Source organism: Pelmatolapia mariae, linkage group LG17 (assembly GCF_036321145.2).
Source record: "Pelmatolapia mariae isolate MD_Pm_ZW linkage group LG17, Pm_UMD_F_2, whole genome shotgun sequence".
NCBI classification, from domain to species: domain Eukaryota; kingdom Metazoa; phylum Chordata; class Actinopteri; order Cichliformes; family Cichlidae; genus Pelmatolapia; species Pelmatolapia mariae.
Window position 1 is genome coordinate 38,865,160 of NC_086242.1, and position 18,412 is coordinate 38,883,571.

General features: G+C 41.0%; 1 protein-coding gene across 2 annotated transcripts in view; it reads right to left on the reverse strand.

Annotated features, from left to right (window-relative positions):
* Window positions 1-18,412, reverse strand: part of scube1 (signal peptide, CUB domain, EGF-like 1) — a 122,064-nt gene that overhangs the window by 101,423 nt on the left and 2,229 nt on the right. For both annotated transcript variants that reach the window (XM_063500512.1, XM_063500511.1), the window contains exon 2: window positions 16,024-16,146. In XM_063500512.1, the coding sequence (XP_063356582.1) occupies window positions 16,024-16,146 (123 nt within the window). The remainder of the gene's footprint in view (window positions 1-16,023; window positions 16,147-18,412) is intronic.

Genomic DNA, 18,412 nt, shown 5'->3' on the forward strand with positions numbered 1-18,412 from the left:
GAGGAAGACCTAAGCCCACGTCCTCCTGCTCCGTCTGTGCGACGGCTGATACAGCAGAGGTATACGTGCGCTCTGATTCAGGCTGACGTCTGTGCACCTTCTCTTCCTTGAGCCAAGTAGGATGCCACCTGGATGGGTTAGTCAAAGTCATGTGCAGCCTTTCACTCTTCTTTCCTGTCTGCCTGTCTATCTGCCTACAGTTCATCTGACAGGTTGTATACATGAAGACAATTTAAGAGTAAATTCACTGGAAAGAACCTCATCTGTGCACCTTGCCCGATGGCCTGATGACTCAATGAAAAGAGTTTTGTGCAACTCTGAGCTAGAACTCGAGCTGTGAGTGACGCAGTATTTGTTATCTCCTGTTTTCCACAGATGAGGAGTAAGAGACATACTAAACCCTTTAGTCCTTTACTTCCGTGGCTAAAACAGATCTCCAGAGACTCTTGCAACAGTCTCGCATATGAGTCCAGTCAGCAACAGCACACAGTAATAGTTGACATGCAGTGACGTGGAACCGGTAACACGACACATTACAGTAAATCAGAGAGATGCACCTACTCTAGAATGGCACAGAAAACGTCCACATTTATCCTGCATGCAGGAAATGCTGTACATGTGCATTTTCACAAGTAAAAGAAAGAAGGACAACTCGTACAAACGAAACCCTCAGCCATTCACTTCCTTTCACAAGAGTGATGTTGTGATGTTGGCTCAAGCGATCACTTTGAAGAGTCAGACAGACATAAACATAAAGGATCCTCATCACAGAGGTTTTACTTAATGGTTTGAAAACAATTATGACTGCCATGATCTCCACCATGAAGCATCACAGACATGTTTACCGGAAGCCAATTATGCAGACTAACACACACAAGGGCATTTTAATTCACTTTGTTTGATCTCTGACAAAACAAGCCCATATTGTGTGTAGGTCATGGACCGCTCCAATGTGACTGTGATTATATGAGAAGATTAATATCATTGCCTAACATTCAATCCTGTTATATGAAAAGGTAACCAGAGCCCTGTTTAAAAACTTTAAAGTGACCAAAGTACTTTAATTGAGCTACATGTGAGCACCAACAGATTGAGTTCATTTTAAAATGAAAGAAAATGTAACAAAAAAATGGAAAAAAAAATCACTCATTTAAAGAGCATGAGCTTTGTGTATACAAGCTCCTCACAGCCATCACTGGCTCATCCTAAAAGGCATTTGCAACTAATTACGCTGAGCTTGAATGGGCGTCTGTTTGGGGAAAGGTTGTTTGGACACTTTGCTGTGCTGCCAGCTCAGATGGCGTGGTTCAACACGATGTGGCACCTCCTTTGTTGTCTGCTTTTCATCTGTCAGAGACAAAGGGGAAGGTAAGGGCTACAACTAAAGTTGCATATAGGGAGAAACAGCCTCAGCGCTGCGTGTGAGTGAAAAGCTGTGGGTGATTAATTGGTGTCTGTACTGTTTCAAACAGCCGGACTGAGTCTGTATCATGGATTATGTTAAGATGGCCATATTTGAATACACGTCTGTATGGGCTTTTAAAAGCACAGTATGTAATATACAGTCAGGTCCATAAATATTGGGACATCGACACAATTCTAACATTTTTGGCTCTATACACCACCACAATGGATTCCAAATGAAACGAACAAGATGTGCTTTAACTGCAGACTGCCAGCTTTTATTTGAGGGTATTTACATCCAAATCAGGTGAACAGTATAGGAATTATGACAGTTTGTATATGTGCCTCCCACTTCTTAAGGGACCAAAAGTAATGGGACAATTGGCTTCTCAGCTGTTCCATGGCCAGGTGTGTGTTATTCCCTCATTACCCCAATTACAATGAACAAATAAAAGGTCCAGAGTTCATTTCAAGTGTGCTGTTTGCTTTTTGAACCTGTTGCTGTCAACTGCCAGGATGAGATCCAAAGAGCTGTCACTACCAGTGAAGCAAGCCATCATTAGGCTGAAAAAACAAAACAAACCCATCAGAGAGATTGCAAAAACATCAGGCGTGGCCAAAACAACTGTTTAGAACATTCCCAAAAAGAAGGAACGCACTGGTGAACTCAGCAACACCAAAAGACTAGGAAGACCACAGAACACAACTGTGGTGGATGACCAAAGAATCCTTTCCCTGGTGAAGAAAACACCCTTCACAACAGTTGGCCAGATCAAGAACACTCTCTAGGAGGTAGGTGTATGTGCGTCAGAGTCAACAATCAAGAGAAGACTCCACCAGTGTGAATACAGAGGGTTCACCACAAGATATAAACCTTTGGTGAGCCCCAAAAACAGGCAGGCCAGATTAGAGTTTGCCAAACGACATCTGAAAAAGCCATCGCAGTTCTGGAACAACATCCTATGGACAGATAAGACCAACATCAACTTGTACCAGAGTGATGGGAAGAGAAGAATATGGAGAAGGAAAGGAACTGCTCATGATCCTAAGCATACCACCTCATCAGTGAAGCATTGTGGTGGAAGTGTCATGGCGTGGGCATGTATGGCTGCCAGTGGAACTGGTTCTCTTGTATTTATTGATGATGTGACTGCTGACAAAAGCAGCACAATGAATTCTGAAGTGTTTCGGGCAATATTATCTGCTCATATTCAGACAAATGCTTCAAAACTCATTGGACGGCGCTTCACAGTGCAGGTGGACAACGACCCAAAGCATACTGCAAAAGCAACCAAAGAGTTTTTGAAGGGAAAGAAGTGGACTGTTTTGCAATGGCCAAGTCAATCACCTGACCTGAATCCGATTGAGCATGTATTTCACTTGCTGAAGACAAAACTGAAGGGAAAATGCCCCAAGAACAAGCAGGAACTGAAGACTGTTGCAGTAGAGGCCTGGCAGAGCATCACCAGGGATGAAACCCGGCGTCTGGTGATGTCTATGTGTTCCAGACTTCAGGCTGTAATTGACTGTAAAGGATTTGCAACCAAGTATTAAAAAATGAATGTTTGATTTATGGTTCTTATTCTGTCCCATTACTTTTGGTCCCTTAAGAAGTGGGAGGCACATTTGCAAACTGTTGTAATTCCTACACCGTTCACCTGATTTGGATGTAAATACCCTGAAATAAAAGCTGACACTCTGCAGTTAAAGCATGTCTTGTTCGTTTCATTTGGAATCCATTGTGGTGGTGTATAGAGCCAAAAATGTTAGAATTGTGTCGATGTCCCAATATTTATGGACCTGACTGTATATCTGATGGGCATAATGACACAAAGTAAAGTGGGAGTAGGAGCTGCGATCGTTTCTGATTCACTCTTGTTGATAATTAAGGTTGAGTTTATGTTTTCAATCTAGTTAAATAGATGCAAATAATGCAGAACATCATGCACAATGCTAGCTTACCATTATAACTTGAGTCAACTACAGATGCAGATACTGTTGATAATGCTGTGTTGACAGGTGTGGGGGAGCCCGGGACTCTTACCTGCTGCCAAACTGAGCTTACTAAAAATGTACTAGAAACACTACAAACGCTCACAAAGCAGTAAAATAAATAACAGCATCAAGCGCCATAATAGCCAATAAAAAGATACAATAAGACATAATATTATAAACAGTTTTAAAATGCATAAATAATAAATAAATAAACATTTTCAACACTAAGCTTGTAGCAGTGTATTTTGTAAGAAGCTGAGATAATCTGGAGCCTAGTGCTCTAATTAACACAAGAGACAACGATTTTATATGTGAGTCGAAGTGCAGAGAAGAATCAAATATTTAATTCAATTCAATTTAGTTTTATTTATACAGCACCAAATCACAACAACAGCCATTTCAAGGGGCTTTATATTGTAATGTAGACCCTACAATAACACACACAGAGAAAACCCCAGCAATCACATGACCCCCTATCAGCAAGCACTTTGGCGACAGTGGGAAGGAAAAACTCCCTTTTAACAGGAAGAAACCTCCGGCAGAACCAGGCTCAGGGAGGGGCGGGGCCATCTGCTGCAACCGGTTGGGGAGAAAGAAGGAAGACAGGATTTATATAACAAGATTTCAAATGCAGGACTTAGCAGTCTTGCAAAAAGACGCAAGAGCCCGACTGTAACTCAGGAGGAGCAATAATCTCAGTCTTGTTGGTATTTTAAAAAAGGTCATTGTTGGGTTTCTTTAGCAACCTGAGTCAAGCAGTGGCCTAGGGTAGACACGAGGGTTAGAAGACATATGCAGCTGAATATCATCGGCATTAAAATGATAAGGAATGTCATTAAAAGATTGAAGAATGCTAGCTAAAGGAAGCATGTACAAAGAAAATAAGACATCAAAGGATGCAGTGAGATCAAGCAGAATGATTATAGAACAACTCTCTGCATCAGAGGCCAATGTAGGACCAAAGCTGGTGCGAGTCCCAGACAGGACAGACGGTTAATATGTCTAAGGAGCATGATAAAGGTTTCATTTTAGATTTCAAGTCCATCACCTTAGTTACAAACTGATTGAGAAATGTGTTAAAAGCATCATCAGCATTAACACAGCATGTTGAGTCGTAGAAGAAACAACACCTTTGATAGTATCATATAATACCCTTGGATTATTCTTATGACAATTTATGCGATTATGGAAATAAAAGTATCTAGCCTCTTTCATGCATCATTATAAGAGTGAAGGCCGTGAGTTTGATTATTTAACCAGAGTGAGTGGGAAGTGACAGCTCGATAGTTTGTAAGAAGTTAACAAGGAGCTCGACATTATCGAAAAAAGTTGTAAAATTGAAAAGAGAAGAAAACACAGTTATCAATAAAGTGGCTGCGCTCAAGACAAACTTCAGTAAAAGACTCTGAGTTACAGGAAACATTAAAGGAGACTGACTTATGGTCACTGAGAACAACTTCACTTATGTTCAAACGGTCAATAGTAACACCACGAGTGAAGACAGAGTCCAAAGTATGACTGGCAACATCACTACCCCCAGATACATGCTGAACAAAGTTCAAAGAGTCCATGATGCTCAGGAACTCCTCAGTACTCTCTGATGTATGTTAAAGTTCAGTTTTTACTGTTTAGTCTTTTTCTTTATTATTGTATGGGAGGCATATGTCAGAGGTACGTTTTAGAAAAACCAGCACAGGTATTTACAATAAAAACTCAGAACTTGACAGTCTTGACACATTTAGAGTCTCACAAAAAATGCTTTTCCATGAACATCAGTCAAAAAACAAAGAAACTGTTTTACCAAACTAACAGATATATTATATTTTTATTTTATTGTTTTGCTTAGCCACAGTTACTGCCGAAGACTCTGCAGTTATTGCAGTCAGCACTCGGCCTCCTGTGACTGCACGCGGTCAGGGATGCTTGTTTAGCTAAGTGGGTGAGCAGCTGCTGTATGGCTGGACATCAGTTGGCCCAGGTTTGAGTCTGACCTGCAGTCCTTTGCTGCATATGAAAAACTGTGTGTGGTGAGCCACTTTGTAGTGTGCTGTGATTCCTAAACACACCAAGATACTTAAACTGGTCTATAATATAAAATCATATATACACATTAGTGTAATTTGAGTTAGTGTTGAACCATGCTTGTCATCATGGTAATAATCAGTGGGCTACAAGAGGCAGTGGTACAGTTCATAGAATAAACACACATACTGAGACAGTATGAAGAAATGCTAGCTAGTAGCAATGAACAATAGAAAAGTGTGCAAGTAAACAAAAGTCAAGCCACAGTCGCTTTTGTGACACTTTTTGCTCCCTGTGGGCAGCTGTGGCTCAGGTGGAAGAGCAGATTATCAGCCTATTAGGAGGTCAGTGGATCAGTCCCGGAGTATCCTTGGGCACAGAACTCGGATTTCCCCCCAATGCGTCGATTGGAATGTGAGTGTGTGTGCAACTGTTAGAAAGCACTTAGGCACAGATAAAAGCACTGTATGATTGTGTGTGATTGAGTGAATGAGACTTGCAGCAGAGAGTGCTCTGAGTGCTCAGTTGGCACTCAAAGGTGGGATGTAAGCGCCAGTCCATTTGTCAGTTACACAACTGAATCATATGTTCAAAACAAGCTCCTTCAGTTTGCCACATTCAACAAAGAAGCATCAAAGAGATGAGCAGTCTGTGCTCATGTTTTCCTGGAACAAACTATTTGAAACAATGGATGCATAACAGTCCACACAATTCAACTAATTTGTGGCAACTTTTCTGAACTTCTGCTTATTGCGTAAGCATTAAGTGCTCATATGTTTGTTTGACAGAGAGATTAGAGGGAGGTGGGGAGCTGTGTAGAAGGAGGAGGAAGGCATTTCACTGGATCTACTTTGCCTCAAACAGTGCCACTTCCTGCCCCTGAGCTGTTGCTGACATCTGACAGCAGTGCCCCAACACTGACTCAGTGGCTGCTGCTTCCGCTCACATGCACGCATTTTCTAATTACTAGAGAAATGTTTATGCTCCACGTCTCATCAAGTGAATTAGGCGCCTTTGCTGATGGACTTACATCCCCACTCCCACACTGGAATTATATTCTGAAGGGCACAGGGAGTAAATGAGAAAGGGAGAGGATGCAGCTTTCATTTCAGGTAGGATACTGGCTTCTGAAGGTTTCTAGTGTCTGGATTCTAAGTTGAATAATTACATGCTCTGTTTACTGAATACTAATGCTATTTTTATGGCAGGAATTAATAAATAGGTAAATCAGAGGTTACTGTACTTTACTTCAGAATGTATTTTTCTGATAACTTTTTATTTTTACTTCCTACATTTTAACACAAACATGTATAAATGGACGGGTTGTTATATAGTGCTGTTCTACTCTGAGCACTTAAAGCACTTACACAACTTGCCTCTTTTGCTATCTAACACTCAGGTGGATGTGTGGGAGTATATTGCCCGAGCAACTTGGGATTAGTATCATGCCCAAAGATATTTGGTATGCAGACTGGCTGCTCCAGTGTCCATACCAAACATCAGTAACCTTGTAACTAGTAGATGCCCTGCTTTAGCTCCTGAGCTATAGTCTGTGGGTTCTCCTCCCTGCATTTTCAAAACACATTCTCTACTTTAGGTTTCATTGAGTGAAATTTTAATTTCACAGCACTGCACACCTTCAAATGTCCTAAATAGAGGGAACAATAGCACATAAAAGACAATCTTATTGGTGTATCCATCACTGTGGCATACAAAGTAATAGTTTCTGCAGTTTCTCTCGTCCTGTCATTCCCTCAAACTCCAATCCCCACACCATCAAAATAAAAAATAAAAACAGCAAGAAATTTAAAATAAAAAAATAAAAAGAATTAACCATAATAAAAGAAGGATGTAACACTCTCAACTACAACAAAGAGTAAACGAATTAAATGTGTACTATTAAACATTAGGTCTCTCTCCTCTCAGTTCTTTTTAGTAAATACTTTAAAAATTAATCAACACATTCAGTTACTGTGCCCTACAGAAACTTGGCTACAGCAGGATAAATCCGTTAGTTTAAATGAAACAAAACCGCCGAGCAAACAGTCAGAATCCTTGAAACCCAGGCCAAGGAGGAGGAGTGGCAGCAATCTTTCACTCCAGCCTATTAATCAACTAAAGACCCTGGAAAAGATTTAACTCATTGAAAGCCTGGCTCGCTGTCATGTGGACCCTAAGGTCACAAACAAGTTTTACTTCTTATCTATCATCCTCCTGGCCTTAATCAGAATTTCTGTCTGATTTCTCAGACTTTTTAACTGATTTAGTGCTGAGTTCAGATAAAAGAACAGTTGAAAAGCTTTCAGTTTATCAGAAATGCTGCAGAAGGAGCACTAACTTAACAGGAGTGACCATATAAGCTTCTTTTAACTGACTCTGTGTTGAATTAAGAATTTCATTTTAAATTATTTTATTTTCATACAAAATCAGGTCCCATCACAGTACTTCACTTTCAGACTGCAGGCTCTGTTGTGGTTCCTGGACTTTCCAACAGTAGGATGGTAGGCAAAGCTCTCTGCTATCAGGCCAATCTTTTTTTAGGTTTAGGACCAGAAAAAATAAATAAATAAAGAGGCTCTCACTACCACTGCTTACAGAATAGTAACCCTCGTTAAGTTTACCTGTGCTTTTATTGTAACTGTACATTCTTCAGCCATCATATTAAAAGGATTATGTGTACCACACTTCTGTAGGTACTTTGTGTTACTTACATAAGTACTGTGTGAGCCCAGCTTGTTCCTCTAAAATAGTTCGGATTCATCAGAAGACAGGCGTTTCTCTTGGTGTCGGAATTTTCCACACCTTCTAATATGGCAAACAAATGTCAATAACAGCTGGCCACAACCAGACCAACAAAACAACTTTAAGGGAATTCACCACCAGGCCCAAAACAAACAGTACAGTTAGTAACAAGCCTGTGAAGACAGTCATTAGTGGAAGCCAAACAGACCCACAACCTCAGTCACACAAGCCTAGTGCCTGACAACCTCTGATGGCTAGGGGAAAATGTGTAATGTGGTGTCTGGCTGTCGCCTGGTGAAATCAGCAAATCAGCAACGAGGGTGCTGCCCTCAAAAACCTCATGTGATTGTTTTGGTCACTCGCAGACTGCTGCAGTCACTTCTCTACAAACACAATTTATTCTCTAAGTTGTAGTGAATCTTCACAACCTCACACAACATGAGAGAGCATTTTCATCTTCAAAGTAAACATTTGTCTTCCAAGTAAAAGTTGTGTAACACAAAACACACATTTCAAAGGCACAACTTTTACTTTAAAGGCAAAGAGTCACCGTTAGCGTCACACAGTTTCATTGTTTGTTTGCAAGTAGCTGGCAGATAAGTCAGCGTGATATATGCAAACTTATGGTTAGTGTCACGTGTTTTATCACAGCTTGCTTATTGTAAGTCTGAATCTTCTTTTAGACTTCTACTTCCCAGTTGAGGACCAAAAACAAAGAGGCTGGAATGTATTACAAGCAATAATGTAGTAAACTGCGACATCCGAAACAGTTACCAGTTACCATATCATATGGAGGATGTATTTAGTGGACATCTGATTGACAACTACTCTAAAACCAACTAAAGTCTTTACCGCTACCTACTGATTTAGGGTTTTATCCCCCAAAATGAATGCGAGCTTATCCGTGAGTCTGGGTGACAGGGAAAATGAAACATAAAGTTTGTACTTTGTTTGGAAACCATAACATGTCACAGTCTATCGCTCAGGCTGAGACTGTGGTTGGATACAGAGCCACAAAGCAGCTGTGTGGTTGCCAAGTCAAAACCGCTTATGTCATCGGGGCTTTGTCTTTCAACTGAAGGCTAAGGTCGGTAACAGTCTGTGTGGAATTTCTTTCCTCCTTCTGCACTTTTTCTGAGTGGCATTACTAATTGCCAAGAAGCAGGCTGTAGATGTTGCCTTAAGGCCTCGTTATCTATATATAAAACTGGAGCCTTGGTGAATGTGACCTGCTCCACTCAGAGTGTGCAAGGAAGTGTCAGAAAGACAGACAAGCGAGAGCGGGAGGTGCAGGAACACAATCAGCGATGGGTGGGATGGATTTCTGTGAGTGTGTGAGCTGAATTATATCATCTATGTGTGTCTGTAGGTAGCCAGTGAGGAGAGCGGCTGACTGATGACGGAGGTGCAGACACCAGGCAGACAATGGCCTAGTATCTGTCTGCCATTTCGTCTTCATGCCCTCCCACCTGCTCTGTCTCCCTCATCATCCATTCCTCCCATGAGATGCACTTTTTCTCTCTTTCTCTGGCTTTGTTAAGCAGGTTGGGTGTTCGTCATTACCGTGTCGCAGAGAGCTCTGGAATCCAGCGTCAAGCTTCTCCTCGTGTCATTTTGGGATTTATTTCTTAGAGCAGAAGAATGTGGTTAGAATTAGGCTTAACCTAAAGGTACGTGACAGGGTGGTGTAGGTTTTGAAACAGCAGGCAACGATGCAAGGCAGCTGTCACTTACTCCAGTAGTCAAATGTGCACATTGTTTACCAAGATCTCAATATGCGTTGTTGTTACGTGTACAACAGAAACCTCCTGGCAACTAGGAAAAACCAGTTAGCCTGTAAGTGACAAATGTTGGGTAACCACAGGGGTGGCTTTGCAGACAACCCACAGCTCTGCAGCAGCCAGGTCACTCACTCCCTGGATCATCACACACTGAAATGGAGCTAACTTTTCCATAAAAGATGAAGGAATGTGACGGTGCATTGTCCTGTAATGAGAACATGTTATAAAACAAAGAAATAACAGGCATCTTTGTCATTTTAGGAGGGTTCTCTTGAATTGGAATACCTTCACTAATGTGGAGTTTCTCTTCCCTGACCTATGAAATCCAAGTTTCTTTTATTCCCAGTGCTCCTGCTTTTAAACACCGGGAATGTTTTCAGTTTCAGCTTGGGAAACCTGTGCACAATACTACTACATTTTGCTTGACCTCTTGATAAAACGAGAGAGAGGCGGCTCTGGCCTCATTCTGCATATGCACACACTCACACAAGCACATGTGCAGTTAAGCAGGCTCGAGCAGCTCGCCCCACATACTCTTCATTTTGCAGCACAGGGATAAAAGTTCACATTTTTCCATAACAAGCTAACTGTATCAGCTAATGGAAAAGTCTACAGACAGGGCAACGTTCATAATCACTATATCAAATTTCCGTGGCGAGCATTGTCGACACAGTCGTTTTAGACAATCACTCTAGTGAGGGCACGGTACTGATGGGAGGAGAATTCAAGTTAGGAGATAATAAGAGAGCATCCGTGTGTGTAGGATTTGAACCTTGTGAAGCTAAATATGGCCTGGAAATGCTCATTTGTAGTGCAAAAGTGTAGCGAAGGTAGACTGAGCACACAGATCATCTCCCGTGGTCACCAGAGCTCGAGTCCCAGCCATGACAAAAGCACAAGAGAGAGTGAGAGGTTTCTCAATGGAGCTGCACCGGCCAACTCCCTCTGGAACCTCGAAATTGCGTTGTAGTTATGTCATCATCAACATAATCTATGGTTTTGTTGTTTCTTTACATGTATTGACACTGATTTTCAATATTTAGCTGAACTTTTGACCATACAAACTCTTTCAACCTTGAATATGGGCCAGACCTTCAAGATTTTGCAATTGTTTTGGTGTGAAAAAACCAAATCAGTCTACATTGTTGCTTTCTTTGGACACTTGTTTATTGCTTGACAAACTTTCTCAAAACTAAAGAATTTTCCAGTAAAATATCTGCAGGTGTTTTTTATCAAGAAACATCAAAGTTCTCAAGAACTTTGGACGTGAGGTCAAGCTCGATGTGTTCACAGCACAGATGTCAGATCCTCATCCAGGTGTCTTGATGGTAGAGAAATCACAAAAAAGGTTCTCTACCATCTAATGCAAATGTGACATGTTGCTTCTTACTTATGTCCAGAAAAGTAAAGCTGATAGTTTACTTTAAAAGACGATGCCATGCAGAGCCACACTGTCAGGAGAGACATACCAAGCAAATGCTCGGAGAACTCCACGGCCCCTTACATTGACCCACAACTGTCATAAAGTTTATAGACACAAGGGACAAACATGCTAGGCTACCACATGCTGCCAGAAAAGCTTCAGCGTACCTTGGCATTTGTTCTCCAAGCATCTTGAACTCTGCTATAGGAACAAAACACAATTCTTTCAGTCTCACGCCATCGTTTGCTGTTTTGAGAGTGCATCAGTGTAAAATCTCCCTGTAAGATCCAACCCATCAAAACATATCCAGAACATTCTGATGTTTATTAACCCTTATAACAAAATCCACAAACATTTTTTTGCTATATCATGTGGTGTATGACATATTTATTATTTTTTTAATATATATTTATTATATATTTTTGTATCGCATTTGATACATTGGGCGTTTTTGGCAACTTTTCTTAACAACGTTAATTTTAGGCAAAAAAAAAGAGTTTTGTCCATAACATTTTGAAATTGTGGCAAGTATTGATCATGTTGATGAGATAGAGGTCTATCATATATGATACAAAGGGCATTTTAGGGTTAAACTACTGTAAAGCCAGTAGCATATGATTCACATTCATTCAGCTAAAGGAGAATGATGCTTCCTTCCAATGGGGCAAGAAAAACCATGCCAGCAAAACGCCCCTGTACAGAATGAGAGGTCCACTCGTTGCTTAGAGGTTGAAGTTTCAGGTTCTTCAGTGTTTTCTGTGTGAGTTACAAAATGCTGCTGGTGACTTTACTGAGGAGGTCAGTTTTGTCTCATAGTATATCAGGACATGAAGTGGATAATGAAAGCACTCCCTGATGCAGACATAGCACACTGCTGTGTTGCAATAACAGCTAATGAACAACTTCAGGAACCCAGAATTTGGCTTAGTTTTTTTACATTGGACTTACTGTCTGTAGTAATTCAATGCAATGGAGAGGTGTTTACTAGCAAAGCAGACATGTTAAACAGCTCAGTCACTCTGCAACAACAAAGCCTGCATCACAGCAACATTTCAGTAGTTGCCAATTATATTTCAATCTATTTACTGGAGTTAACATCAGAAAACGGTAGTTATGCACAGAAAACATACTAATAAAATCACTTGGGCAAACACTGACACTGTGGTTGCATGCAGTCTTATTGGTCATTATAACCCCCAATGTTTCGCTTTCACTTTCCCGATGCCAATGCTGATGTCACCATAATGCCCTCCATCACCCCACATCCTCCTTACGTTTGTGCTAAGATGTTTATTAGTTTGATTTTGTCAAGATCCACCCCATGACCATTACCTCCAGTTTCAAAAAGCAAAGATGGAAGTCTTCAGAAACCAGACTTGACACTATACACATAACTGTCTTTTGTGCCAGTGCTTCTACAGCATCGCCCTTACTTTCAGTACAGGCCACAATATATTTTGTTCTTAAGACGTGTCTATTTACAAAGCATGAAGAGTGCATCTGGAGGTCTCTGAAATACAGGTGCTCTGGACCTGGGAAAGATGACAAATGAGAGCAGCAGTCTGGACTATCATAAATTTCTCGGTCAATGCACTTTTAAGAAATGGGGAGTAAAATGTCTCTTATAAGCACTTCTTTTGACACAGTTTTTCATGATCCTCTGCATGTTTCACTACACTGCTGAGTGATCATTCACTGATATGGAGTGATGCTGATAATAAAGACACAGAGATTACCTTAGAGCTGCGGAGAGCAAGCACAGAGACTCTGCTGCTTCCAGGTGCTTCCAGGAATAGCAGAGCCGCTAATGGCGCTGGCCAGCAAAGTGGGCTGTAATGCCTGTTGATGGAAAACACAGCCGGCCAATTACAGCGACCATATCTAATCACCGGGGTCAAGGGTCAACTCCCATCCACCATCTGTCTTCATTTGGCGTCTCTGTCATGAGCTGTTGCTTCATTGCCAGTGGAGAGTTTAAAAGACCTGAATGTACAGTCATGAGGCAAAGGGAGGACAGCGCATGACACGTACACATACACAGTGAACAGTGATGTCCTAGCTGACATTCAAGGTCCATCCATAGTGCACTTCACAAACATGCACACACTGATTCAAAGGTATCTGTGCAAAGTGACGGAATAAAAAGTGGCTGATGGGACAGATCTGCTCAGACAGCAACATTATGGGAGGGAAATCATAACCTTGAAAAGTCTGGACCCTCCTGCCGTCTCCTCTCAGAGGAGAGAGAGAAGCTGTTGTCATTCAGCACACATCGTTTAGAAAGACTGAGTGTCAAGTGTAATAAATCACACAGTCTATGCAAACAGAAACAGAGACAGATCTGCGTGTATTCTGAGACATTAGTGTGCACAGTCAGTAATTATGCATGTCTAAAGGGTCAGTTCATCCAAAAATGACATCATTGTGAGATAGGAGCACATGCTGATAGTAGAGAAAAGAGTTCATGGAAAGATCAAATGGCAAGTTGTTGTTGTTGTGCTTTAACTCACTGTAAAAAGTGGAAGATGTTCTACTGACAGTAGATGTTGTAGCATTTTATTTTAAAAAGTTAAGCTAGCTCTTGGGGAATAATAATAATTCTCCTCTATATGTACTGCATCACATCCTGTCTGGGAACTGTTGGATTTGAACTAAATATTAAAGTTTCTATTTGAAGTCTGAAAAACCCCACAAAGCCAGAAAGACAAAGATTTTCTCCAACTAGAGATTAGAGGGTTTTTCCATAGCATTCCTTGGATGCATTATTTGTTTCAGTCAGTCACTTCTCACTGGAATTTCACATAATGTTAGCTAGCTAGTAGCTAACAGAGCTAGCAGGCATCTAACAAGAGAAGTTAAAAAAGAAAAGAAAACTGAAAACACAAAGACAGGACCGATGTTACAGAATAACTGCCTAATGAAAACCCATGCCTTAACCAAATATTTGAAAACATGAAAAATTCCCACACTATTGTGAGCTCCAAGAACAACTATTACCAGTGACACTGAGGACCTGAATGAAAAAGCTGCAATTTAGCTTGAACAAGCTGATTAGACCTGGTTTACATAATCTAGTTAATCTAGTTCTAGCTATCCAACTCAGTGAGTTACAGATCAGCCACAGTGATCCTGTCATGTTCCTAGACTCTAGATCTGATTGGTGAATTATCATTGCTGTTGGGAATGATGACTATTTCATAGTCAGCTGAAAATGTCATTTATTATAACTAGATCTGAGGCAATAAAACAGGAAATATAAATATACTTGGCTTAAATTAAACCAGTGTGGGGAAATATTAGATGATCACAGTGGTCGTGTGAGCACGTTTAAATAAATGTGTGACAGCCTAGACCTAACAGAGGGATGGTGAGAGATGGAGAAAGTGTATCTGTGCAGTCGGCTGTGGCTCCAGCTGTGGTGTGCTTTCAGGCAGGAGTGGAGGTGTGAGCACACAGCCGGGTGCTGCCCCCTTCTCACCCCGACACCCTCAATAAGTCCGCTTTCTCTCCGTTAATTAGGAGAACCCTGTGGGTGTAGGGTGTGGGGGTTGTGAAACAGCTGTCCATCCTGTGGTTACATCAGAGGCCCAGTTCATGCACTCACATCTAAGCAAATTCATAATAATTATGATGAACATCACCTATCCTTCATGTGAGGAGAGTATACTCTGATACAACAGTCAAAAAGTCAGACGCAACCAAGTATTTTAGTCTTCTTTCAAAGACTTTCAAAGATTTGCTGTGCTATTAGAAAAGTTTGTACACTTCCATCATTGTCATAGTCCCTCTGTGATCAGCGTAGAATGAACCTGTTCCCCTCCTGCCGCAGGTACTGGTTAGTGCGACACTTCTGCTCTCAGCAGATCTCCAAAGCAGAAGACAATGGAGTTGTTATACATCTTACAGCAAGGTAACGTCTTTGACAAATCAATGGAATAGCCTCAAACACTTTCACAATGGAAACCTGCGCAGTGAGCAAGCTGGGAAATAAAGAAAGCTGGGAATGATAGGGGTTCCCAGTTAGCAGTAACTGACTTTAAAAAATAAAAGAGACGACAATTTCCCATTATAAAATGGAAAATTGTCATTCTTGAAAGAAAAAAAAAAGGTAAAATGAATCACCAAATTTGCTCGAAGAACTGTTAATAACCTAACAACCTGCCCAAGTGAGTCTCTGTGTGAGAAACACCAGACTGGCTGCATTGTACACCTCTGTATAAGAGTCATAGTTCAATTAGCACCGCCTGTCAGATGCTCATATAGTATTAGAAACCACCATGCACCACCACCCCCACACCTTTTAGATATCAAATAGCGGCCATTATTCAAACCAAGTGTTTTACTCTTCCTTCAAAGACGTGTTACTGCTACAAAAGTTTGTTTTTAGGTTGTGATCCAACACTACCAACGTCTCCATGAAGAGGTTGTTTCAAGCTATTGCTAGATCTGCCAAGCATTTTGTTTAAAGCATACTAAGGACTTACAGCTCTTTGTCTCAGCCTATTGCTTCTGGATGTGCTCTCACTCTCAAAGAGAAGTAACATGAAGATGTGCTTTGCGTTCATATTCTATAACAACTGGTACATTCCTGCGTAAGTCCCAGCCATTACTGATTGTGCTTTCACTGGGATGAACCGAAGGAAACGTAGCACTCACCCTCGCACTGTTTTCCATCTCCCTTGTATCCAGGCTTGCAGATGCAGTTGTAGGATTTGGCTGTGTTCTGGCAGAGGGCGTCGATGTGGCAGTCGTCTGAGTCTTCTGCGCACTCATCTACATCTGCACAAACACAAAACATCAATACCTAATTAGACGCGAGTCCCTTGATCAATGAACTCCACGGTGTTGTATGTGATAACTGATATATTGTTGTGTTGTTATGTCATCACTTTACACATGTGAGCTAACTTAACAATTACAGTAGGTTTTTGTATTTCCTTTGTTTGTTTGTTTGTTTGTTTGTTTGTTTGTTTGTTTGTTTGTTTGTTTGTTTGTTTGTTTGTTTGTTTGTTTTGCCTGTCCCGTTTGGTTCTTTAGCCGTCAGAATTGTTGTCTGAAGGCCAACAAAGATACCCAACGGATTTACTTTATCAAATGGATCATCATCATGCCGTATTGGTCCATTTGATCGACCATTGTTGTTGTTATTTATTTTATTTTCAGTTGTTACAGACGGGACAGACATGGCTGGGGGATAGGAAAGGGAGAAAGAAAGATGAAGGAAAAGAAAAAGCGAGGGGAAGAGGGACAGTGAGAAAGGACACTTAAAAAGAGAAAGAAAAAAAACCTCCCGGATCACCTGTTGAGTGAAAAAAAAAAGAGAAAACAAGCAAAAAAAGAAAGCAACATAATAAACACAACACCATCGCATTAATCTAGCTAAGTGTGAATAACAGTAAATACTAAATATTGAAAGTTGTTGTGCAGCACGCAGGACCAACAGCGCACAATTTACTTTGCGGTAGCAGCCAGGAAAGGTGTAGTTTGTGTCTGTGAACAGTGAACACCTGTGTACACACCTGTGTGGATGAGCGTGCTTGTATTCAAAAAGGGTATTTCCATTTATTAAACAGAAAGCTCCTGTGTTGGATACACAACAGCGTTCAGTTGATGTCCAGCAGCAATGAGCAAGTGGTCATTGCTGCACTTTACCCAGACAGGAGCGTCCTTTGGTGACAGCACATATATACAGAACAGATTCAGAAAAGGATGCTTTGGCTTGTTTAATTACAAAGTTTGCCCAGCAGAGGGCTCTGACTGTATTGTTCTCAGCACTGTCTGCAGTACATGTAGCAGAGTACATGTCAGAGCGCCCAGAGATAATAAAATCATTTGAGAAATAAATTGCTAAAGTTATTTAAATATAAACCAGTTGTTAATGAACACGTAGCGTGCATCAGTTTGATATTAATATTCCCACTGACACATTTGGGTTCTTCATATTCTTCTTTCAAACGAGCAGTGACGGCTGTTGAATATGAACAATAAGAGAATTGATGAGTGAAACTAGCTACTTTGTGCGATGTGTCGTCCAGTCACATGTGAACACAGAGTGGCCAAGCGTGGAAACAGGTTGAGGTTCAAGCACCCACTGATAACTAAAGCACACTGATTTAATACTGTAACAGTGTAACAATGTTCCAGCACTCAACTTCCACATTTCCATACAGTCTGTGAACTTCATTTAAGGAATGCTTTCCATTCTTGGTCTAAGCAACAAAACCTCAAACTGCAACAAGTGAAAGTGCTTCATTTATAATTTTACCAATGTGGAAGTTTCATCATGAAAAAATGAATTAAAGTATTAAAAGTTAAAGTTCTCTATGTAGAAAAGCACTTTAATGACATTATTTTCACTCATACATTACTGTCAGGATTCAGCTGTTAGTTTTTTATATTTTATAACTGCATGTATCTACTCACTAAGATTGCTTTGGTTTATCTGGGCCCAGATTGTCTGTGCAGAGGTGCTACGAGCTCAGTGAACTTTTCTAGGGGAATACTGTCTCATGACTTCCAGGATGGGGTTTTACCCTGATGTGTTGTTTCAATGGTAATCCTGCTCAGCATGAGAGGAAACGACATTTGTTGTATGAGTTCAGGAACCAGTGGTGCAAAGCTAACAATTGCGGGATTATGACAGAACACCTCTAATTTAAAAAAAACCTGCCTAGATGCGCCGCTGGTTGGTCTCAGATAGCTGGACTCAGCTGCTGAAGGAGAGCTGTTCATGACTGGGCTGGGGACAGCTCAGTGAACCTGATTCTAGGTTAAGGTCTTGTTGAAAGTCATTCCTTGATGAGGCAGCTCATGCGGTAGAGTGGGTGGTCTACCAACTGGAAGGCTGGTGAATCGATCCCCAGCTCCTCTAGTTGAGGTGTCCTTGGCAAAAGACAGAGTCCACAGTTGCCTGCGATCCATATATGTGCATGTAGGATATATGTGTGCATGATTGGGGGAATGAAATGTGTAGTAGGGAGTGCCCAGCTTGAGTAGAAAGGTGCTATAAAGATGCTATATAAGTACCAGTCCATTTACCATTTAC